Raw genomic sequence first — 25,383 nt, forward strand, 5'->3', positions numbered from 1 at the left:
GGTTACTCACCTTTGTAACTGTTGTTCTTCAAGATGTGTTGCTCTTAGCCATTCCAGTTAGGTGTGCACGCGCCACGTGCATGTTCATCGGAGATTTTTACCCTAGCAACACTCGCTGGGCCGGCAGGGCGCCCTCTGGAGTGGCGCCGCTATGGCGCCTGATATATATACCCTTGCCGGCCCATCCGCTCCTCAGTTCCTTCTTGCCGGCTACTCTGACAGCGGGGAAGGAAGGCGGGTTTGGAATGGATATGAGCAACACATCTCGAAGAACAACAGTTACAAAGGTGAGTAACCGTCTTTTCTTCTTCGAGTGCTTGCTCATATCCATTCCAGTTAGGAGATCCCAAGCCTTACCTAGGTGGTGGGGTCGGAGCGAGATGTTGCGGAATGTAAGACCACTGAGCCGAAGGTGGCATCGTCTCTGGACTGTTGGACCAATGCATAGTGCAATGCAAAGGTGTGGATCGAAGACCAGGTGGCCGTGCGGCAGAGTTCCTGTATGGGAAAATGGGCCAAGAACGCGGCAGATGAGGCTTGAGCCCGAGTAGAGTGGGCGGTGAGATGGCCAGGTGGAACGTGAGCCAAGTCATAGCATGCCCGAATACAGGATGTCACCCAAGATGCAATCCGTTGGGAAGAGATTGCCATGCCCTTCATACGTTCTGCCACCGCTACAAATTAGCTGAGGTGAACGCCGGAAGGGTTTGGTCCTCTCGATGTAAAAAGCGAGAGCCCTGCGGACATCCAGAGTATGCATCTGCTGTTCCCGTCGCGATGAGTGCGGCTTTGGAAAAAAGACTGGCAGGAAGATGTCCTGATTAACGTGAAAGGCAGAGACGACCTTAGGGAGGAACGCTGGGTGTGGTCGCAGCTGTACCTTGTCCTTATGGAACACCGTATACGGAGGATCCACAGTCAAAGCTCGAAGTTCTGAGACTCGTCTAGCTGAGGTGACAGAGACTAGGAATGCTGTCTTCCAGGACAGGTACAGCAGCGAGCATGTGGCTAAAGGCTCAAAGGGGGGCCCCATGAGCCTGGTTAAGACGAGGTTCAGGTCCCAGGTAGGGGTTGGGCGTTTGACCTGGGGATAGAGTCGCTCCAAGCCCTTGAGGAATCTGGAAACTATAGGATGAGAAAAAACGGAACTGCCGGCCTCCCCAGGATGGAAGGTGGAAATAGCTGCAAGGTGCACTCTTAGCGAAGAGATCACTAGATCTTGCTCTTTGAGAGACCATAAATAGTCCAAGATAGTGGGGACTAATACAGACTGCGGAGAAAGGTCCTGCTGGGCGCACCAGTGACAGAAGCGCTTCCATTTAGTGAGGAATGTTGATCGTGTGGAGGGCTTTCTGCTTCTCAACAGCACCTGTTGCACTGCGGCGGAACAACGCAACTCCAATTGGCTCAACCAGCCAGCAGCCATGCAGTCAGATGAAGGGACTACAGGTCCAGGTGGTGCAGCCTGCCGAAGTCCTGCATGATCAGGTCCGGGCAAACTGGCAGGGGAATTGGGTCTGACAGAGACAGGTCGAGCAGCATGGTGTACCAATGCTGCTTCGGCCAAGCCGGAGTGATCAAGATAAGGCAGGCTTTGTCCCTGTGGAGCCTGAGTAAAACTCAAGGAGGAAACGGTGAGAAGGCATAGAGAGAAACGAAGAGAGGAAACGGTGGGAAGGCATAACAGAGGTGGCCCGTCCACGGAATGAGGAACACGTCCGACAAGGAGCCCGGGGAGTGACCTTGTGGGAAGCAGAACACCTGGCATTTTCTGTTCTCCCGGGAGGCAAAGAGGTCTATGTGGGGAAAGCCCCACCTCCGGAAAACTGAATGGAGAATGTCCGGACGGATGGACCACTCGTGCGCCAGGAAGGATCTGCTCAGATGATCTGCGAGCGTGTTCCGGACTCCTGGGAGGAAGGAGGCTACTAGGTCTATGGAGCCGGCTATGCAGAAGTCCCACAGTTGGATCGTTTCCTGACACAAGGGAGAGGACCGTGTCCCTCCCTGTTTGTTTATATAATACATGGCCGTTGTGTTGTCCGTGAACACTGCAACACAACGGCCCTGCAGATGGCGCTGGAACGCTTGGCATGCCAGCTGGACCGCTCTCAGCTCCCAGACATTGATGTGTAGCGTCAACTCCCGGGATGACCAAAGGCCTTGGGTGCTCAGGTGCCCTAGGTGAGCACCCCATCCCAGAGAGGACGCATCCGTTGTTAGGGACGTGGAGGGCTGGGAAAGATGGAACGGGCAGACCTGCACACACCCAGGACAACATTCGCCACCAGTCGAGGGAGCCGAGAACGCTCGGCGGAACTGTCAGAATGATGGCTATGGCGTCTCTGCCTGGCCGATAGATGGAGGTGAGCCAGATTTGTAGAGGACACATTCGCAGCCTGGCATGCTTTGTGACGAATGTGCATGCAGCCATGTGACCAAGGGGACCAAGTCAAGTGCGAGCAGAGGTTGTTGGAAAACTCTGAAGACTCTGGACAAGGGAGACTATGGCCTGAAACCGGTGGGGGGGTAGACTGGCCGTCGCCAGGTTGGAGTCCAGCATTGCCCCGATAAACTCTATCCTCTGCGTAGGCACCAGAGTGGACTTGTCTAGATTGAGGATCAGGCCTAGACGCATAAACAGGTCCTTGATAATGGTCACATGGCTGATGACTTGTGCCTCGGAGGCCCCTCGGATAAGCCAGTCGTCGAGGTAACGGAAGACGTGTATTCGATGACGGTGTAGGTAAGCAGCGACAACCGCCATACACTTCGTCAAGACACGAGGGGCCGAGGAGAGGCCAAAGGGGAGGCTGGTAGTGTAAACTGGTAGTGCCAATGATTTACCACAAAGCACAGATACCGCCTGTGCGGGGGGTAAATTGCGATGTCGAAATATGCATCCTGCATGTCGAGAGCAGCTTACCAATCTCTGGGATCCAGGGAAGGAATGATGGTTCCCAGGGATACCATGCGGAACTTGAACTTTTTGATGAATTTGTTCAGTCCTCGCAGGTCTAGGATAGGCCGGAGGCCCTCTTTCGCCTTGGGAATTAGGAAATATCGGGAATAAAACCCCTTGCCCCTTAACTCCTCCGGTACCTCCTCTATAGCTCCGATTGAGAGGAGCCTGCGGACCTCCTGGATGAGGAGTTGCTCGTGAGAGGGGTCCCTGAAGGGGGGGTGGGAGGAAGGGGGTGAAACAAACTGAAGATGGTATCCAAGCTTCACCGTATGTAGGACCCAACGATCTGAAGTCAACTGGGACCACGCAGGAAGGAAAGGGAAAAGGCGGTTGTAGAACTGAAAGGGATCTGGGGAGGCAACTGGTACACTGCTCTCAGGTGCACCCTCAAAAGTTTGATTTTGGTCCCGCTGTTGGTTTGGTGGGACCGGAATTGTTACCCCCTTGAGGTCCAGACTGACATCTGCAATTGGTACGACCTCGTCTTCTGGCAAAGTCTTGCCTTGGCCGAGGCGGGGGGTAAGGGCGCTGAGGCTGGGAAAGGAAGGACCGTCTTTGAGTCTGAAGCGTATGCATTCCCAACGAACGCATAATTACTCGGTTGTCCTTTAGACTCTGCAGCCTGGGGTCCACCTTTTGCGAAAAACAAGCCTTATCCATCAAACGGCAAGTCTTGTATGGTATGCTGCAGCTCAGGTGGCAGGCCGGACACTTGCGCCATATATCGTGGTTGCATGGCTATGCCAGAGGTGACCGTTCTAGCCGCCGAATCGGCAGCATCTAGCGAGGCTTGTAAGGAGGTCCTCGTGACCCTCTTCCCCTCCTCCAGGAGTGCTGCAAATTCCTGGTGGGAATCCTGTGGAACCAACTTGGCAAACTTCCGGACCGTCTCCCAGGTATTGTAATTGTATCTGCCCAGGAGGGCTTGTTGGTTTGCTATGTGGAGTTGGAGGCCTCCCGCGGAATAGACTTTCCGTCCCAACAAATCCATGCGCCGGGCCTCCCTAGATTTAGGCACTGGGGCTTGTTGGCCGTGGCGCTCCCGTCCGTTGACTGACTGTACCACCAATGAACAGGGAGCAGGGTGCACGCAGAGATACTCATAGCCCTTGGTAGGCACCATGTACTTCCATTCAAACCCCTTGGCTGTGGGTGGGATGGAAGCCGGGGATTGCCAGAGAGTGTCTGCTCTAGCCTGGATTGAACGGATGAAGGGGAGAGCCACTCTGGTGGGTGTCTATGCGGACAAGATGCTAATCACCAGGTCCTCCACCTCTGGAACCTCCTCTACCGGCAGGTTGATATTCTGGGTGACACGCCACAGAAGGCCCTGGTGTGACCGGAGGTCAATCGGAGGTGGCCTCGATGATGACTTCCCCGCTACTGCCTCATCCAGGGAAGGAGGAGGATGACAGTCCCGGTACGAGAGGGTCCTGCACTGAAGCCTGGTCCGGGGGGACCTCCGTCTCTGGAAGATCATGCGGGTCTGGTGCATGTGCACTGGTTTCCTCTGTGCTAGCGGGGGGAGGTCGGCTGACGGTGGCCTTGGGCACACGGTGCTCTGAGTGACTGGAGCGTGATGGGCCAGTCGGTTCGCCGTGGGCTTGATGATACGCCCAAGGTGTCCAAAAGGACCACTGATGAGGTCTGTGGTCCGGGCCATGGGCATGCGTACCCGAGTCCCCGTAGGAGGCACTGTCCGCACAGGAGGAGCTGAAGTTGATTGGACCAGGTCTCTGCGTCCATTGGACTCCTGTCTGCACGGTACCGGCAAATGGTACCGAGAGTCGTAGCGGTGCTGGGAATGGGACCGGGACGTGCGACCAGCGCGGTGCCGGGAGGTCGACCGGTGTCTCACGTCTCCATGCCGAGATTTTCTGCAAGAGGTACGGCGGTGCCAGGATCTGGACCGGTGCCGAGAGTACTGCGATGGAAACCAGGATCTTGAGCGGTGCCGCGAGTATGACTGGTACCGGGATGGAGAGCGGTACCAGGACTGCGAGCGGTGCCGGGATCAGGAGTGATGGCAGGACCGAGAGCGTCCGCCGGACCTGGATCAGGACCAGTGGCGTTCTGCAGTGCCCGGCGAAGATGGCCTCATCATGGCAGGCTTGCCCAATGACTGAACAACCCGCACTGGCGGTGCCGGGGGTTGGGGCAGCTCAGGCTCCATCAGAGCAAACAGTTCCTGAGCCGTGGAGAAGGTCTCCAGCGTCGAGGGTACAACGAGCTCAACCACAGCGTGCGCTGGGGAGCTGGTAGGCACCGGACTCGATGGCTCCTGAGAGACCAGAATCAACGGTGCGGAGGCAAGCGGTGCCGAGGCAGTTGATGGTGCCGGGCCGTCCGCCTTGGATGTACGCTCCGACTGCGGTGTAGATACAGGTGCCGCAGGAGCCTTGTGCCTCTTGCTCCTTGGGGAGAGGGATCGGTGCCGGCCAGAAGGTTGAGCCGGTGAAGGCTGGTGCCGAGTAGCCTTTACTGGAACCGTGCGCTCCGGTGCGGAGGGAGCACTCGTCCCCGGAGCCGGAGTTGGTGCCGAGGATGGAGGAGTTAGAGCTGCCTCCATCAAAAGTTGCTTGAGGCAAACGTCCCGCTCTTTCTTCGTCCGGGGCTTGAAAGTCTTGCAGATTCGGCACTTGTCCGCAAGGTGGGATTCGCCCAGGCACTTTAAACAGGAGTCGTGCGGGTCTCCTGTGGGCATCGACCAATGACAGGACGCGCAGGGTTTGAAGCCTGGTGAACGGGGCATGGGCCCCGGTACCGGGGGGAGGAGAAGGGGCAAGCCCCCGATCCCCTGTAACTATATACATAACTACTATAAGAACTACTAATATAAATGCTAACTAGAACTATAGAAAACGAACTATATACACAATAACTATATATACGAGCGAAGAGTTAGGGAGGTGGAGATCAGCTAAGCTGCGCTCCACTGTTCCAACGACTGACACGGGCGGTAAGAAGGAACTGAGGAGCGGATGGGCCAGCAGGGGTATATATCAGGCGCCATAGTGGTGCCACTCCAGAGGGCGCCCCGCCGGCCCACCGAGTGTTGCTAAGGTAAAAATCTCCAATGAACGTGCATGCAGCGCGCGCACACCTAACTGGAATGGATATGAGCAAGCACTCGAAGAAGCAGCTACTAGCTATACCTCTAATACAATGGTACGCGAACTTGTCCTGTCACCCCTCCCTTACCAGCAATGGAATCTGTATGCACACCCCTCTATTAATGCACAGTTGGCTCAGCAGAAGAGCTTGGGCTGAAGGTGGAGCTGGGGGCAGAAGTGGGGTGATGGAGGAGAGGGGACTAGAGGCGGAGCTAGATGGTGCTCCCTCCCCACCCCCTGTGGGGGGCTGGTTCACTCGAATATTCCTCCACATACCTCTAGGAGGAGCATACTACAGTTTTGGGATCATTGCTCTAATATACATTGTAAAAAATAACAAACAGTGCTATCTACATTGGCATTTCCACAGGCTGTTCTTTTGCCCTGCCACTTTCTTTTTGTCAACAAGCCAGTGTGCCATGTTACTAGTGGTCTATTAAAAATAAATTAAAATTTTGATTTGTAATCTTATATCATCACAAAGATCAGCTCAGTGATAGTAAGATTTTTTTCGCATCACTTTGATACAATTAAAAGTCACTGAATCTGCTACCCAAAAGGAGCCACATTTATGTTATTCACATGCTGGAGAACAAAAACATTTCATGTCATCTACAAAAAGGGTAATTTTTCTTTGAAAATGATCCATCAGTATGTGTGTGCTTTCATTGTGTGTGTTACAGGAAAAAAAAAGTTAATTTATCTGAGGATAAAGGAATAAAAGAAATAAAGCACCCTAAATTAAGCATGTAATCCGGATACATTCTAAAATAGAATCTTGTAAGCCACACAATATTTTCCAAGTTTTAGGTCACATTCAAAGGAATGTGCACAGGTAGCTTAGACAAAATTATCTAATTAATTTGACACCTTGAGAGGTGTGCAATGAACCTCAAAATTAACATGCTGAAAGACAAAGAAAAATGAATATCGGAACAAAAATTTATATTCACTTAATGTTTAGTTAGAACGGCACCATTCTTGTACCTGGTAAAGCTGCAGTATAGAGATAGGCTATCTAACAAAATATGAGAAGAAAAATGATAAATACAGCCCCAAGGAGCCATGTCCAACAAAAAGTCAGCACTGGAAAATATTTATGTTGGTCTTTTAAGTGACATTTCAGAACAAGGGAAATGAACTTTATTATGGATATCTTATGAAGCATTATAAAGGGTCTCTTCTCAGTAAAACAATTTAAAATCCAATTAGATAGCTAAGTAAGTGTCAATCACTTAAATCCTCCCCAAAGATATTTCAACTACTATCAACAGAAAGACAAAGAACCATATTTTCAAAATGCTAAAACCCTAGGAGACCAAAACTTCTAGAAAAAAAGAAGAGATGTTAATTTTGTTCAGTTTAATGCAGCTTTTCAAAGATTGCTTTAAATGAAGAACATAAGTAACAAGGTAAATCTCAATATAGGACAATCTTTTACAACACTGGAGGAAGAGGAGAAATTGTTCACCGGATGCTGACAGATAGCTGTGACTCGCTAGAAGTTCCTATAAACAGTACTCAACAAGTTACAATGAAACCAAATCTATTTATTTAATCTATTTAGCACATTATTCACATGTTTCCCAGTCAGGAAAATAATGATGTATGTAGTCTAAGCTGAATCAAGGACATTTAAAAAAAAAAAAAAAAAGAGTTCAAGCAATTCTTTACAGGAAAGTTCAGTTTCATAAAACATTTAGCTAGAATTAGGTTTTCAAGTTATTTCAGTCCAATAGTAAATCACTTTCACATTTAAATTCATATACTATAGGGTCAGAAGTGTGGCAAATTCAGATCAGTTAGTGAAGAGTACAATATATTATCCAACTACAATGACTCTAAAGAGCCAGAAAAGCAGGTCTGCCACATTTATTAGGATACAGCACAAATCAAAATCTATATAATATAACTATCTATCTATGGAAATCACCAGTTGCCTCCTTAAAAACACATGAAAATATACTAGATATACAAAGAAAAGTTGAGTTTCTGTGGAAAATTTTGACTTTCCACAAGGCTACAAAATTAAAGCAGCAATTTGCTTCTTTGGTAAGATCAGCAAAATCTTTGCTAAACTTCATGCAAAAGTCCTTCAACTACTTGTTCTCTATTTTAATCACATAAGATAAGGCTTGAAAAATTCACTATCGTATGGAATATTTCTCTGGCATGCATACAAGATTTAAGACACTTATTTCTGCAAAATATAAACTTTTTTCCCCTTAAAACATTAAGATACACTCCACAGTGAACCAAAGAGAAATTGATTCAGTGCTATCTTCCTAAGCTGCAGGCTGAGGCTGCAGTATCTCTGCAGCTATTCACAGGCCTGGTCTACACTACGCGTTTAAACAGAATTTAGCAGCGTTAAACCGATTTAACCCTGCACCCATCCACACAACGAAGCCCTTTATATCGATATAAAGGGCTCTTTAAACTGATTTCTGTACTCCTCCCCGATGGCGGGAGTAGCGCTGAAATCAGTATTGCCATGTCGGATTACGGTTAGTGTGGCCGCAAATCGACAGTATTGGCCTCCGGGCGCTATCCTACAGTGCATCATTGTGACCGCTCTGGAAAGCCATCTGAACTCGGATGCACTGGCCAGGTAGATAGGAAAAGCCCCGTGAACTTTGAATTGCATTTCCTGTTTGCCCAGCATGGAGCTATGATCAGCACGGGTGGCGATGCAGTCCCAAATCCAAAAAGAGCTCCAGCATGGCCCATACGGGAGATACTGGATCTGATCGCTGTATGGGGAGACAAATCTCTTCTATCAGAGCTCCGTTACAGAAGACGAAATGCCAAAGCATTTGAAAAAATCTCCAGGCTATGATATAGAGTCCACAGCAGGGACTCAGCACAGTGCTGTGTGACAAGCGTAACGGAAAGCTAAAGAATATGGACACTTATGGAGGGAGGGAGAGGGTACTGAGGACTCCAGCTATCCCACAGTCCCCAAAAAGTATTTGCATTCTTGGCTGAGCTCCCAATGCCTGAAGGGTCAAAAACATTTTTCCAGGTGTTTCAGGGTATCTGTTGTCAATTTACACCCTTCCCCCCCAAAAATAAAGAAAAGGGAAAAAAAAGTTTCTCGCCTTTTTTCAACGTCACCCTATGTCTACTGCATGCTGCTGGTAGACAAGGTGCTGCAGTGCAGAACATCAGCATCCCCTTCCTGGTGGCAGATGGTACAATATGACTGCTATCCATCGTCATCATCAGCCCATGACTGCTCCTGGCTGGCCTCGGTGAGGTCGGCCGGGAGCGCCTGGGTAAAAATGGGAATGATTCCCGGTCATTCCCGGCAGATGGTACAGAACGGCTGGTAACCGTCTTCATCATAGCAACTGGAGGCTGAGCTCCATCAGCCCCTCCCCCTTTCATGTCTAATGAAGATTCTGTACTGCCTGGACTATCATAGCAGTGGGAGGCTGCACTTCTCTCTCCCCCCACCCTTTAACGTCCTGCCTGAACTATCAGAGCAGCTGGGGGCTTCCTCTCCCTCATTTTATCTCACTAAAAAGTCAGTGTTTCTTATTCCTGCATTCTTTATTACTTCATCACACAAATGGGGGGACACTGCCACGGTAGCCCAGGAGGGTTGGGGGAGGAGGGAAGCAACGGGTGGGGTTGTTGCAGGGGCACCCCCTACAATGGCATGCAGCTCATCATTTCTGCGGGATCTCTGGGACTCTGACACAGAGCGGCTGTGCTCTCTGGTTCTCTAGTACACTTGCCCCATATTCTAGGCAGGACTGACTACTTTTAGACAAAACATAAAGAAGGGAATGACCCGGGGAGTCATTCCCATTTTTGTCCATGCGCCCCCAACCGATCTCAGCGAGGAGAGCCAGGAGCACCCATGACAGCAGCAGACGGTACAGAATGACTGATAACCGTCATCTTATTGCCTATTTACAATGGCACGGCAGACGATGCAATATGGATGGTAACTGTCTCTGCTACCTTGCAAAGGCAAATGAATGCTGCTCTGTAGCACTGCAATACCGCGTCTGTCAGCAGCATCCAGTACACATATGGTGACAGTGACAAGGCAAAAACGGGCTCCATGGTTGCCACGCTATGGCGTCTGCCAGGGCAATCCAGGGAAAAAGGGTGCAAAATGATTGTCTGCCGTTGCTTTCATGGAGGAAGGATTCAGTGACGACATTTACCCAGAATCACCCGCGACATTGTTTTTGCATTGGGATCTCAACCCAGAATTCCAGTGGGCGGGGGAGACTGCGGGAACTATGGGATAGCTACAGGATAGCTAGCCACAGTGCAACACTCCGGAAATCAACGCTAGCCTCGGTACATGGATGCACACTGCCGAATTAGTGTGCTTAGTGTGGCCGCGTGCACTCAACTTTATACAATCTGTTTTACAAAATCGGTTTATATAAAAACGGAATAATCCCGTAGTGTAGACATATCCTCAGTGCTCTCAAACATCAGAAAATCCAAATCAAAAATCTCTAGCCAGCTTCTCTGATGCTATTTAGACCCACATGGGAAAACATGAAACTGTCACAAATCAGTTTCAAGCTGATAATGCCACTGAGAGCTATTAGCATCACAGTGTTAGACAAAAAATGAAACAAAACAAAAAACCAAAAGCTTAAAGCAGAGCCTGGAGAAGATTAAGAGTGACAGGGATCACTCCCCACTCTCCATTCACAACAATTAGGAGACTCAGGGTATGTCTTCACTATCAACGTTAAAGTGCTGCTGGGCAGCACTTTAGTGTGGCTGCGTAGTTGTGGCCCCAGCGCAGTGTACTGTCTACACCGCTGAAACTTACATTGCTTGAGGGGTGTTTTTTCATACCCCTGGGCAAGAAACTTTCAGCACTGTAAAGTGGCAGTGTGGACAAGACCTAAAAGAGGAGCAGAGAGGACACCTTCCCCCCGCCCATCAAAAAACAATGAGTCTTGGGAAATGCAAAAAGGAAGGAGAAGCACCTTTTCTCCCTTGTACCAACTAGAGGAGTAACAGTTTCAAATTTAAATCAGACAGGTACTAGCCAGAGGCTGATACACAGGATGGAGTTCACAAACAAGGCCCAGACATAGCACCTTATTTCAAACCCCACCACTCTCTCCTTACCCCAGCAGCTGGAATGGGCAGATGGAGCTGTATCTTTAATCACTGTGTTGCCTGTGGACACTCCCTGGTGAAGCTACACCACTCAGCTAATAGGTAAATTAAAGACAAATTCTATATAAAGTTTGATTTTTTTCAAATTAATTTAAAGAAACCTATTTGTCTCATTTTCATATGATTCAATGAGCTGAGGGTTTTTTTAATTAGATATCCTTAAAATATATATTCAGCTTCTAAAAATTAAATACCAAACTGAAATTCAATTTTAGCTTCAGCAACAGCTTCTTATTATACATTATTGAACAGTGTCTGAAAATATCTCAAAATGTGTACCTTGTCAGATTTGGGCCTGATCCTGCTAATACTTATGTACTGAGTATCTCATTTAGTTCAGTGCAACCAACCATTCACAAAGTTTTTCACAAACTTAAGTGTTGACAAGACCAACGCTTTAATTCATAAACTTTGCTAAAATTTAGTTGATATAGTTGCATAAGACTGCAGTATCAATTTAAGTACAAAAATATATTTCCATCAGTTACACACTGCCATGCAACAAAGCAGCAATAAAAATGTTATAAAGCTGGAAGGTTTAGGCTCATTTTAAAGATTTATGAAAATGAAAATAATTGAATTGCTTAATAACTACTAACATATCTAAGTGATAAGATACAAGTTATAAGATTAAAATATCAACAAACTTTGATAAACTGTGCTCATTTTTTAAAAGTTGCTTTAAGAAAGAAAACCCCTTCAAACATAAGCACCAGGAGTGTTTTGATGTTAATAGCTTTACTTACCCGAGCAATACAGTAATCCTTGGGATTTTCTTTTTCCAGACCGTATTTCTCTAGTGCTTCAATAACTGCAAAGTCTGCCGTATCTGTAGTGGACAGCAGGATGGTCTTGTACGGTATATTTGGTTTTAAACTGTCTGCATAAATCCTCAGGGTTCCACCTTGAAAATACATGTAATTACTATTTTATCTGAGCAAAGGGATATGCAATCACAGATTTAAGAGTCCTAAACATTTGAACAGACTTCTTTGGTATACCTTAACACCAAAACTCTACAAATTCCTCCTTTCATAGATTCCATCTATTGCCCATCCCTACGTACAAATGCTATACCTCATCAAATAGCAAAAGCTATCTTTTAGCACATTATACAAAGGGATTCTCATTTGTTACTGTAAATATTTGATTTCATGCATCTGAGAAAGACTCTGCTTATAAAACACAAGTATACAGCTTTTTCCATACTTCCCTGAGAGATCGATTTCTCCTTCCTTTTAAAGAGAAGGCCTGGAATCAGAACAAGCATGCAATCGCTGTATCAAAACTAAAACTGTTTCCCAGAAACCTTTTCTGAAATATAAATGACATGAATGGGAAATCACACATTCTAACAATAGATCTTACAACCTTTCTGACAGCTATCCAGTTACACACAGCAAAGTGGTGATAAACAGGGACACTGAAGAGCTTAAATTATCTTAGTTTACCTGAATCCCTAAACACTGTCACACGTATTGATACACTCAAGTCCAGGAATTTCACAGGACTATTTTTTACTTAATAGTTTGGCAGTAGTTTTTTGTTTTTGTTTTTTTTTTTTCAAACTCTAGCAAGTTGTGTTTTTTTTTAAGATGTTTTTAGCAATGAGACCAAAGTAAACAAACAGTTACCAGACACGGAAACTGACTTTAGTATGAGTAAGTTAAAGAGACGAAAGTTAGATTTCACTGGACTAATTTAATAAAAGAAAGTTTCAAGAATTGTTGGCCATGTGAAAAAGGGCTAAGCTTCCTTTAAGTAGTATATCATTAAATTAAAACATACAAGGAGCAAATCTGAATCACTACCTGAGTCTGGCCGGCCATCAGAGCTGCGGAACTCCTGCATTCTCTTCTCTAGTTTCTGTTGTCGCCGTCGTTTCATGACTACTTCAGGATTGGATATCGTCCGAGTGAAGCTGGTCTCCGGCATATCTTTGTACACCTCTGCTGCAAGACGAGAATTCTCACTGTCAAATTAAAGAAAAAGAAAAAAGAAAATATATATTATACAATACTTTGAAACATCTAAACACATCCTAATTACCGCATGAACTATTAAACAATCAGATCTGCACCGTGACAGTCAGAGTATATCACTATACAAGGATAATGTTTTCACTTACCATACCTCTGTTAGAATATTATTCACATGCCTGCGCTCATGTACAATAAATAGTAACCAAGAGTCTTGCATATTAGTACTAGTCATCTTACCAAGATAAGAAAATTAAGGTCTTTCTAGAAAAAAATTAAATTAATCAGATTTTCACATATCTAATTTTATTCTGGTCTGCAAGTGTTGAAGATTATCTGGAAGCAACTAGAGTTGGTATGTGTTTGCTACTCAACATTCATTTTATTTCACTCAACTTGAATTAAAAACCAAGTTCAAGCAAAATTACACTAGGGAAGGCTAAAAAGGTTATTTTTAATGTGAAGACAAAACAACCAAAAAAAAACAAAACCCACATCCAGAGAGAACTCTGGACAAAATGAAACACTTGCATTCTACTAATAATTCAAACAATTAAATCCACTGACTTCTCAAGCAATAAGTCTTTATATTAATGTAAAAACATTAAAATTGTGCTAAAAAGAAATTGAGTTTTGTTAATAACTCCAATATTAATATATAAGAACACTGTATTGTGGAGCTAAGTTTGCTATCTACATAATATGTTTAACAAATTAAAGGATGTTGATAAACCGGAGATGATTCAGAGAAGAGCCATGACAATGACTAAAGAATTAGAAAATACGCCTTATAGAGACTGACCTCCTTGAATCTATGTATTTAGCTTAATAAAGAGAAGGTTAAGGGGTGACTTGATCAGTTTAGAAGTACCTACATGGGGAACAAATATTTAATAATTGGCTCTTCATTCTAGCAGAGAACAGCGTAACACAATATAATGGGTGGAAGTTGAAGCTAGGTTGGTGGATTCTCCATCACAGGCAATTTTTACATCAAGACTGGATGTTTTTATAAAAGATATCCTCCAGGAATTATTTTTGGGAAGTTCTATGGCATACAGGAGGTCAGACTATGATCACAATGGTCCCTTCTGGCCTTAAAAATCTATGAAAACCTAAAAAAAGCAAAGCTCTAAAGATGACTAATAGCAGTATATTTCCTCATCCTGAGACAAAAATCATCACTACCACAAGCACAATACACCACAGAGAATGCACCACTAAAACTTGTCTCTGAAAAAATGCTGGCATTCCATCACCTCCTCCCCAAATCTCACCCACACATCCTACCTACCCCGCACACAGTTCAGGCTCTTCCCTTTAATCCCATTGTTCCTTCTGCACAATTCCATGAACTTTTTTTTTTATATTATATATATAATTTACACACACACACACACACACACACACAGGAATATGTTAAAGATCTTGATTGTCACGAATCTATTCAACTGATTCACAGGAAAAGCATATCTTCTGTGTTGAAGATCCTGGTTGCCACAAAATGCATGAAGATTCTGGTCTTCTGCAAAGTAGCCACGATTTTGTCAAAGATCTTTGATGCAATACAAACTACATCTGACTAGCCAAACTTATTCCCCATACACAATGTTAGCCCAGAGCTTTATCTCAGAGGTCATGTAGTTATTCTTGAAGTTCACAAAGTGCATGTAGAAGTTTTCATATCAGATTAAGGTCTACCTACTCCAGTATCCTGTTTCTGTCAGTGTCCATACCAGATGCTTCAGAATCAAGTACAAGAAACATAATGAATAATTATGAAAACCTGTCTACAGGTGAAGTTTCTTGCTAACATCAGACAGTAAGTACCTGACTTACACCCTGAAGCATGAGAACTTTAGATCTCCCTTTTTATCCTGTTCTGATGTGGATGTTAATATCATCCACAGAAGTATCCAATCCTTTTTTTAATCCTCATAAGCTCTTTGCTTCAATGATACTTTATAGCAGTGAATTACACAGCAGTAATATTGTAAAAATTTATTTTTTTTAGCAGTTTTAAATGTGCCTTTCCATGATATTAATTGTCCACTGGCGCTTGTATCATGAGAAAGGGTAAACAGGTGTGCCTAATTCACCATCTATACCATTCATTATTTTGTGTACCCAGTTCATGTTTCTTGTTATTTAACTCCTCTTTAAACAAGTCTTTTCAATCACTCCTCATATGGCCTTCACCAGGCATCTATTTCCCCACTTCCCTCTTGAACTCTTATTTCTGCTCTATCTTTTTTGTAATAGGATAACCAGAATTGAACTTAGTATTCTGGGTGAAGATACACTACTGTACATACATATACACACACACACACACACTATGTATATATATACACACACACACACACAAAAAAAGGAATAACATTCCAGTATTATTTTCTATTCCATTCCTTACACATTCTAATATTTTGCTTCTTCACCAAAGGTGAGCACTGAGCAAATATTTTCTTTGAAATGTCCACTATCAGGCTTATGTGAATACATAAGGTGTTTATTAAATTTCTGCAGCAAATAAAGCTGCAAAGCAGGAGTAGGGAGAAAACTGGTGCTTTTAAGTCCCACTGTGAGGTACTTACGGCTCCTACTGACCGGGGAGAGTTGGGGGAAGAAAAGTACTGTTATGAAGTGAATGACCCCAAATATTCCATTTAGATGAAAGTGTTTGTGCCCAACAAAATATCCAGGTCCAAAAACTGGGAAAAAGGAAAGAAAAAACAACTCTGCAAGACATGAGGTTCTGTGGCAACAAAAAATAAATTGCTGCTGTCCTCCAAAGATGATGTGGACTGGGGTTCCAAAAGGAAATACAAGCAATGGGCTTGCATTTGTAGCAGGTAACAATAGAAAAGGAACTCTCATAGCTCCCTCTGGACAAAATAAAATGGGTAGCAAGTAAATAGTTGTGAATTAGAAACATGAGAAATGTTATGGCACACATTTTAAAAGAACAGGATTTTAGTGTGAAATTTGACTGAATTAACAGTTAGTAAGATAATCTTAACTTTTTCATTTCATAGTTTGAAAATTCAAAAGCTAATGCTGGATGCTAATATAACACTAAGGTTATAAGTGTACGATTTTGTATTTTAATTTTCCTGTAAAACCCTGATTTATTGTGTTTACAAGTTTTCAGTCTGCAAAGCTGAAGGCAAACATTTTCAAAAATGGATGCCTAAACTCAGACAGCTAAACAAGTGGCTTGATTTTCAAAGTAATCACTATCTGCTACTTCAATAGGACATGATGGATGCTCGGCACTTTTGAAAATCAGGCATCTTATTTAGGTGCCTGAATATGAGAGTTCAGAACCCTAACTTTTGGCATTCATTTCTAAAAGTTTTAGCCTTAAGTTTATCACATTGACATAAGTCACAGTACTTAGTTTCTTGGCCATCACAGCCAAAAGACGGTTACTCACCTTTGTAACTGTTGTTCTTCGAGATGTGTTGCTCATATCCATTCCAGTTAGGTGTGCACGCACCGCGTGCACGTTTGTCGGAGATTTTTTACCCTAACAACACTCGGTGGGCCGGCAGGGCGCCCTCTGGAGTGGAGCTGCTATGGTGCCGGATATATACCCCTGTTGGCCCCTCCGCTCCTCAGTTCCTTCTTGCCAGCTACTCCGACAGTGGGGAAGGAGGGCGGGTGTGGAATGGATATGAGCAACACATCTCAGAGAACAACAGTTACAAAGGTGAGTAACCGTCTTTTCTTCGAGTGCTTGCTCATATCCATTCCAGTTAGGTGATTCCCAAGCCTTACCTAGGCGGTGGGGTCGGAGTGAGATGTTGCGGAATGTAAGATCGCCGAGCCAAAGGCGGCATCGTCTCTAGACTGCTCGACCACTGCATAGTGGGATGCAAAAGTATGAATGGAAGACCAGGTAACTGCGCAACATATTTCCTGGATGGGAACGTGGGCCAGGAAAGCGGCGGACGAGGCCTGAGCTCGAGTAGAGTGGGCAGTGAGATGGCCAGTTGGGACGCGGGCCAAGTCGTAGCATGTCCGGATACAGGACGTCACCCATGATGAGAGCCTCTGGGAAGAGATAGGTATGCCTTTCATGCGCTCCGTGACCGCTACAAATAGCTGAGGCGAGCGTCTGAAAGGTTTGGTCCTCTGAATGTAAAAGGCGAGGGCCCGGCGGACATCCAGGGTATGTAGCTGTTCCCGGCGCGATGCGTGCGGCTTCGGGAAGAAGACTGGTAGAAAAGTGTCTTGATTAATGTGGAAGGCAGAGAACACCTTGGGAAGGAAAGCTGGGTGCGGTCGCAGCTGTACTTTGTCTTTGTGGAAGATCGTATACGGGGGGTCTACCATCAAAGCACGAAGCTCCGATACTCGTCTGGCCGAGGTGATAGCGACGAGGAAGGCTGTCTTCCAGGACAGGTACAGCAGCGAGCATGTGGCTAACGGCTCAAAGGGAGGGCCCGTGAGCCTAGCTAATACAAGGTTGAGATCCCAGGTAGGGGAAGGGCGCTTAACCAGAGGGTAGAGTCGCTCCAAGCCCTTAAGGAACCTGGAAACTATAGGGTGAGAGAAGGTCGAACTACCAGATTCCCCAGGATGGAAGGTGGAAATCGCGGCCAGATGCACTCTTATCGAAGAGAGCACCAGGCCCTGCCCCTTGAGGTACCATAAGTAGTCCAAGATAATGGGGACCGATACGCCTTCGGGAATAAGGTTCCGCTGGGTGCACCAATGGGAGAAGTGCTTCCACTTGGCAAAATATGTCGCCTGCATGGAAGGCTTTCTGCTTCCCAGGAGGACCTGTTGCACCTGACAGCCATGCTGTCAGGTGGAGGCACTGCAGGTCCAGGTGGTGAAGTCTGCCGAAGTCCTGTGTTATAAGGTCCAGGCAGAGTGGCAGAGCTATCGGGTCCGCTAGAGATAGGTCAAGCAGCATGGTATACCATACTCTATACTTGAAGAAATCGAACTATATACACAATTACAATAGAAACGAGCGAATCGCTAGGGAGGTGGAAATCAGCTAAGCTGCGCTCCACTGTTCCAACAACCGACACGGGCGGTAAGAAGGAACTGAGGAGCGGAGGGGCCGGCAGGGGTATATATCCGGCACCATAGCAGCGCCACTCCAGGGAGTGCCCTGCTGGCCACCAAGTGTTGCTAGGGTAAAAAATCTCCGACGAACGTGCACGCAGCATGCGCACACCTAACTGGAATGGATATGAGCAAGCACTCGAAGAAGAACATTTTCTTTTGTCTGTGAGCTCTACAGGGACCTGCCTACATTGCCTTTTGCTCTCTAGTTTTCCCAACAAATTAAGTTCCATACAAGGATTAATAGTGTCTGATCCCTGCATTGTTCCACTGAACTAGGCAGCAATATATGGGGGAGTTAGAGATGGAGTACAGTTTGCAGTTAGAGAACTGCAGGAGCCAGAATTGTAGGCTAGTGAGGTAAGCAGCCTGGAGAATAGTGAACAGCCAAAGACCAGGGAGCTAAAGAGATGAGTTGCTGAAGCCTGCTACAAGCTCTTCTGTTTCTTAACAGAAGCACATGCGGAGGGGAGAAGGCTCTGAGCTGGATCGCCTGGACAAGATCCCAAGAGTCAAGGCCCAGGTTACCTTGAGGGCAAAAGGAGAAACTCATCTTTGAGAATAAAAATTTCAAAAGAAGTTTCTGAAAAGTATTTTCACCTATAAGCAACAGCTATGGATTTTCATATGGGAAGAGAGTCAGGAATGAAAGATGTCTCATGACAACAAAAAATTCTGCTGCAAAATTTACAGGTTGTTGCACACTTTAGGAGTTACTACCAAAAAATTTTGTCTTATTGTGGTAACCAAATGTTATTTATTTTAAATTATTCTCTCTCCATCCCCAATGTTAAGTGGTTACTTATTGTATAATTTTTTTTGAGAGGTAATAATACAACTAATTGATATCATAATTAACTCATCAAAATTAAAATAAACTTACATATCATCTCCATGAAAAGGTCTATCATCTCTATCTGATGCTTGCCGCAATGCCTCTTTCTCTCGCCTCTTCTTTTCTTTTTTTTCTTTCTTTGATAGAGTCCGTTTGAAGTTCTGGATCACTCCCTCTTTTTCTTGTTTTTCAGGCCCATTGCTCTGAGCCTTCTGAAATGAATCAAGTTAAACTGCTTTTGTCACTTGGTCTACTGCAAAGTCGCTAATCTCTAATTACATCACAAACTAGATTCAGTAGTTTAAGTTTGTAAAGCATAAGCTAAAATACTAAGTAATGCCATATTGGAAATAGACACAGGAAAATCAACCACCCTCATTACGGGGGTGGGGGACGTGGAGAAGGGGAAGGAATCATTACCAATTAAGCATTTGATTTGTAAGTTACAAACAACTAAAAACATTCTTCAAAGATTGACTGAAATTATTACAAACCTTGCAGCAGGTGCAGCAATGCACTACACCTCCCCAACTAACTTACAGTACTTACTGGCATCTTAATTTTACTCTCTTCTTTTATATTTTAATGGAAATATGAAGTTGGATGCATACTTTGACTTTTTCCCCCTTGTATAATATACCCTCTTGTCTTTTTATTTAGAAGGATCTGAAAAAAGTTCTTTCCTTCTTTCACCACATGGCACAGGTTCAATGGCTCTTTGCAGCAGAGATTATGTTCCTTGCAGCTTCTTTTCCTGATAAGATTGTACCCAAGTGCATTTTTGGGGAAAACACATAGCATTGACAAGTAACACTAAAACAATATGTCAGGAGCCATCAGTAATAAAAGGCTCCCAGACTACCTCTGACAAGGAGATCCTTGTAGGCAAGTGGTAGACTGACTAAATTGCTTGGGAACCTTTTCAAAACCACTTCAATTTTTGATATTTCTAGAAAGGAGATCGGGTGAGGCCAAAACAGGTAGTGATTTCCCTGATGGTTGGGCATCAGTATGAATACTGGCTTCCACTCCTCTCAACATGGGAGGGGATTGATTGAAAGATATGACAACCCTGCCCAGGTGTAAGTCAAGTGGAGCCAAGCTTGTAGGCACCGCAAGTGGAGTCTGATGAAAGATGTCAGACAGGTACATATAGCCTAACAGGGAGAGGCACCGACACACCATTGATCAAGGTTTGCGGGTGGTGCAAGAGATCAGGCTGCTTGTTGCCTAAAATCTGTCTGCTGGAACAAAAGCTCTCACAGAGATTGAGTCCAGCCGTGATTCTATAAAATTTACTGTCCTTCATTTATGCAAACACTTATGGTTATATCAGCAAAATAACTCTGTTGCTGATATAACCTCCTGGTGGGACTGGCCTACCAGAAGCCCATCATCTAGGTATGGAAATACCATATATCCCTAATGTCTCATCTGGGTCACTAGCACTGCAAAAACATTGGGGAACACCCTGGGTACCATCATGAGTTCAAAAGGGAAGGACGCGGAATTGGTAGCACTGCTGACCAACTATGAAATGCAGGAACTTCCTGTGTGATAATATACATCCTTCATATCAAGAGCTGCGTACAACGCTCCCTCCTGAAGGGAGGTGATTATAGATGCCACTGTTATCCTGGATTTCCACTTGCAGACAAAGTTGTTGAACTGCCGAAGGTCCAGGATGGGTCTCCGCGCTCCATCCTTTCTGGGAATTAGGAAATATGGGGAGTAGAACCCTCTCCCTCGGTACAGAGGAGGAATGCGCTCTATCCCTCCCGAATAAAAAGAATTCGGCTTCCTACTGAAGATTCAATTGGTGAGAAGGATCCCGGAAGGGGGTTTGGGAAGATAGTTCATGAGGCGGGAAAAGACGGTTACTCACCTTTGTAACTGTTGTTCTTCGAGATGTGTTGCTCACATCCATTCCAGTTAGGTGTGCGCACCGCGCGTGCACGCTCGTCGGAAACTTTTTACCCTAGCAACTCCAGTGGGCCGGCAGGTCGCCCCCTAGAGTGGCGTCGCCATGGCACCCGATATATACCCCTGCCGGCCCACCCGTTCCTCAGTTCCTTCTTGCCGGCTACTCCGACAGTGGGGAAGGAGGGCGGGTGTGGAATGGATGTGAGCAACACATCTCGAAGAACAACAGTTACAAAGGTGAGTAACCGTCTTTTCTTCTTCGAGTGATTACTCACATCCATTCCAGTTAGGTGAATCCCAAGCCATACCTAGGCGGTGGGGTCGGAGTGAGAAGTCGCGGCATGGAGCACTGCAGATCCGAAGGCCGCGTCCTCTCTTGACTGCTGGACCAGGGCGTAGTGGGAAGCAAAGGTGTGGACCGATGACCAGGTCGCTGCCCGACAGATTTCCTGGATGGGCACACGGGCGAGGAAAGCCAGCGACGACGCCTGCGCCCTGGTAGAATGCGCAGTCACACGGCCCGTAGGAACGTGGGCCAGCTCATAGCAGGTTCTGATACAGGATGTTACCCATGAGGATAACCTCTGCGAGGAAATGGGAAGCCCCTTCATGCGGTCCGCTACTGCCACGAAAAGCTGGGGGGATTTGCGGAACGGTTTGGTCCTCTCCACATAGAACGCGAGAGCCCTACGGACATCAAGCGAGTGGAGTTGTTGCTCCCTGCCTGAAGAATGAGGTTTCGGGAAAAAAACCGGGAGGAATATCTCTTGGTTGACGTGGAAGGCTGAGACCACCTTGGGGAGAAAGGCAGGGTGTGGCCTCAGCTGCACCTTATCTTTATGGAAGACTGTATACGGGGGGTCTACCGTGAGAGCACAGAGTTCCGACACCCGTCTAGCTGAGGTAATAGCTACTAGAAAGGCTGTCTTCCAAGAAAGATAGAGTAGGGAGCAAGTAGCTAACGGCTCGAAGGGGGGCCCCATGAGCCGAGACAACACCAGGTTAAGATCCCAGGTCGGGGCAGGGAGTCGGATGTTAGGGTATAGACGTTCCAGCCCCTTCAGGAATCTAGTCACCGTCGGGTGAGAAAAAAACGGAGCGGCCATCCCCACCCGGGTGAAAGGTCGAGATAGCCGCCAGGTGGACCCGCAGGGACGATATCGCCAGGCCCTGTTTGAGGGACCAAATATAGTCCAAAATATTGGCCACCGAAACTTCCATCGGGTGGAGACCTTTCTCCACGCACCAACAGGAGAAACGCTTCCACTTGGCCGAGTATGTCGCTCTAGTGGAAGGCTTCCTGCTGCCCAAGAGTACCTCACGTACCGGGGTGGAGCAGCGCAACTCAGAACTGGTCAGCCACGCAGGAGCCACGCTGCTAGGTGCAGCGACTGGAGGTCCGGGTGACAGAGAGTTCCGTGGTCCTGGGTGATCAGGTCCGGGTGAAGGGGCAGGGGAACAGGGTCGGCTATGGCCAGGTCCAGCAACATGGGGTACCAATGCTGTCTGGGCCACGCCGGGGCTACCATGATCACGCGGGCCCTGTCCCTGCGCACCTTCAGAAGGACCCTGTGGACCAGCGGGAACGGGGGGAAAGCGTAGAACAAGTGGGTCGTCCACGGAATAAGGAAGGCGTCTGCTATAGACCCGGGTTCCCGGCCCTGAAAAGAGCAGAACGCCTGGCATTTCCTGTTCCCCCCGGACGCGAAGAGGTCCACACGGGGACAACCCCACCTCTGGAAGATCGAGAGGGCGACGTCCGGGCGAAGGGACCACTCGTGCGAGAGGATCTGCTCAGGCGGTCCGCCAGCGTGTTCCGTACTCCGGGGAGGAAGGAAGCCGTGAGGTGAATGGAGTGGGCTATACAAAAGTCCCAGAGTCGCATCGCCTCATGACATAGGGGAGAGGATCTGGTGCCGCCCTGCTTGTTGATATAGTACATGGTCGTCGTGTTGTCGGTAAATACCGCGACACAACGACCTGGAAGCTGGTGACGGAACGTTTGACAAGCAAGGCGGACCGCTCTCAACTCCCGCATGTTGATGTGCAGCTTCACCTCCTGTGGGGACCACAGGCCCTGTGTTCTCAGGGTTCCCAGGTGGGCCCCCCAGCCGAGATCTAAGGCATCCGTCGTTAGGGACACCGAGGGCTGGGGCGGGTGGAATGGGAGCCCCGCACACACTACGGACTGGTCTAGCCACCAGCTGAGAGAATCCAACACCCCCTGGGGGATTGTGATCAGCATGTCTAGTGGTTGCCTTGCCGGCCGGTAATGTGCGATGAGCCACGACTGGAGGGGCCTCATGCGGAGCCGAGCGTATCCGGTCACAAATGTGCATGCTGCCATATGGCCTAACAGGGTTAGACATGTTCGTATCGATGTCAAGGGGGCTGCCCGCAAGCGCTGAACGATCGCCGACAACGCCTGGAACCTTGGCAACGGCAGAAGAGCCCTGGCCACGGTGGAGTCCAGGCTGGCCCCAATGAACTCCACCCTCTGCGAGGGGAGCAGGGTGGACTTGTCCACGTTGATCATGAGGCCCAAGGTAGCAAACAGGCCGGTGATCCTGCGGACGTGGCTGCAAACCTGTAGCTCCAACGTGCCCCGAATTAACCAATCGTCTAGGTAAGGGAACACGTGGATACGACTGCGCCGAAGATGCGCCACAACGACGGCCATGCATTTTGTGAATACCCTCGGAGCCGTAGAAAGGCCAAATGGGAGGACTGCAAATTGGTAGTGAAGGCGGCCCACCACGAATCGAAGGAATCGTCTGTGGTGTGGCCATATGGCAATATGAAAATAAGCGTCCTGCATGTCGAGGGCGGCATACCAGTCTCCCGGATCCAGGGATGGAATAATGGTCCCCAGGGATACCATGCGGAACTTCAACTTCGCTAGGTACTTGTTGAGCTCTCGCAGGTCGAGGATAGGCCTGAGGCCTCCCTTGGCCTTGGGGATCAGAAAGTAGCGGGAATAAAACCCCTTGCCTTTCTCGTTTTCTGGAACCGCCTCTATAGCTCCTTTGTTGAGGAGCGTCTGTACCTCCTGCCGAAGGAATTGCTCGTGAGAGGGGTCCCTGAAGAGGGACGAGGAAGGGGGGCGGGAGGGAGGAAATGATACAAACTGCAGGCGGTATCCCGTCTGCACCGTGCGTAAGATCCAGCGATCGGATGTTATTTGGGTCCACGCCTGGAGGAAAAACGAAAGGCGGTTGGAAAATGGGGGGGAAGGATCCGTGGGGGAAACTGGTACTGCGCCCTCGGGCGCACCTTCAAAACGAAGGTTTGGGCCCAGGCGGGGGCTTGGAGGAGCTTTGATTCTGCCCCCCTTGGTTCCCCGACTGTCTGCGCCATCCATTCCTGCCGCGGCGCCTATTAAGGTCCTGCCGCTGGCGGAACTGGGGGTATGGCCGACGCTGCTGCTGTTGTTGCGGCCGGAAGGGTCTGCGCCCCAAGGGAGCGCATAATGACCCGATTGTCCTTAAGACTTTTCAGTCTGGGGTCTGTCTTTTCTGAGAACAGGCCCTGGCCTTCGAACGGGAGGTCCTGGATGGTGTATTGGAGCTCCGGTGGAAGGCCAGAAACCTGAAGCCAGGAGATGCGGCGGATCGTTACCCCTGAGGCGAGGGTACGGGCAGCCGAGTCTGCAGCGTCCAAAGAGGCCTGCAACAAGGTTCGTGCAACCTTCTTGCCCTCGTCAAGAATCGCCGCGAATTCTTGACGAGCCTCTTGTGGCAGCAGCTCTTTAAACTTGTCCGCTGCCACCCATGAGTTAAAAGCGTAGCGGCTAAGAAGGGCTTGCTGATTGGAAACCCTGAGCTGAAGGGCCCCAGCCGAATAGACCTTGCGGCCGAGGAGGTCCATACGCCTGGCCTCCTTGGATTTGGGGGCTGGGGCTTCCTGTCCGTGAAGCTCCCTCTCGTTCACCGACTGCACCACCAGGGAACATGGTGTCGGGTGAATGTGGAGGTACTCATAGCCCTTGGAGGGGGCCATGTACTTCCTTTCGACGCCCCTCGCCGTAGGGGGGATGGAGGCTGGTGACTGCCAGATTGTATTGGCGTTGGCCTGGATCGTCCTAATGAAGGGGAGGGCGACCCTGGTGGGAGCATCGGAGGAGAGGATGCTGACGACGGGGTCCTCGATCTCAGAGACCTCCTCGGCTTGCAGGCTCAGATTCTGTGCTACGCGCCTGAGGAGGTCCTGATGTGCCCTGAGATCTAGCGGAGGAGGGCTATTGGAGGAAGTGCCAGCCACCGCTTCATCAGGAGAGGAGGATGAGGAGACCCCTGGCAAGAAAGTGTCCGGGGGGGGTCC

The 25,383-nt window shown here is 47.6% G+C and overlaps 1 protein-coding gene across 25 annotated transcripts in view; it reads right to left on the reverse strand.

Annotated features, from left to right (window-relative positions):
• AFDN (afadin, adherens junction formation factor) overlaps positions 1-25,383 on the reverse strand; it is a 214,021-nt gene that overhangs the window by 109,434 nt on the left and 79,204 nt on the right. For all 25 annotated transcript variants that reach the window (XM_050948994.1, XM_050948986.1, XM_050949007.1 and 22 more), the window contains exons 4-6: positions 19,189-19,352; positions 13,056-13,216; positions 11,991-12,148 (exon numbers count right to left, since the gene is read on the reverse strand). In XM_050948994.1, the coding sequence (XP_050804951.1) occupies positions 11,991-12,148; positions 13,056-13,216; positions 19,189-19,352 (483 nt within the window). The remainder of the gene's footprint in view (positions 1-11,990; positions 12,149-13,055; positions 13,217-19,188; positions 19,353-25,383) is intronic.

This window comes from Gopherus flavomarginatus, chromosome 4, assembly GCF_025201925.1.
Source record: "Gopherus flavomarginatus isolate rGopFla2 chromosome 4, rGopFla2.mat.asm, whole genome shotgun sequence".
In the NCBI taxonomy this organism is placed as follows: domain Eukaryota; kingdom Metazoa; phylum Chordata; order Testudines; family Testudinidae; genus Gopherus; species Gopherus flavomarginatus.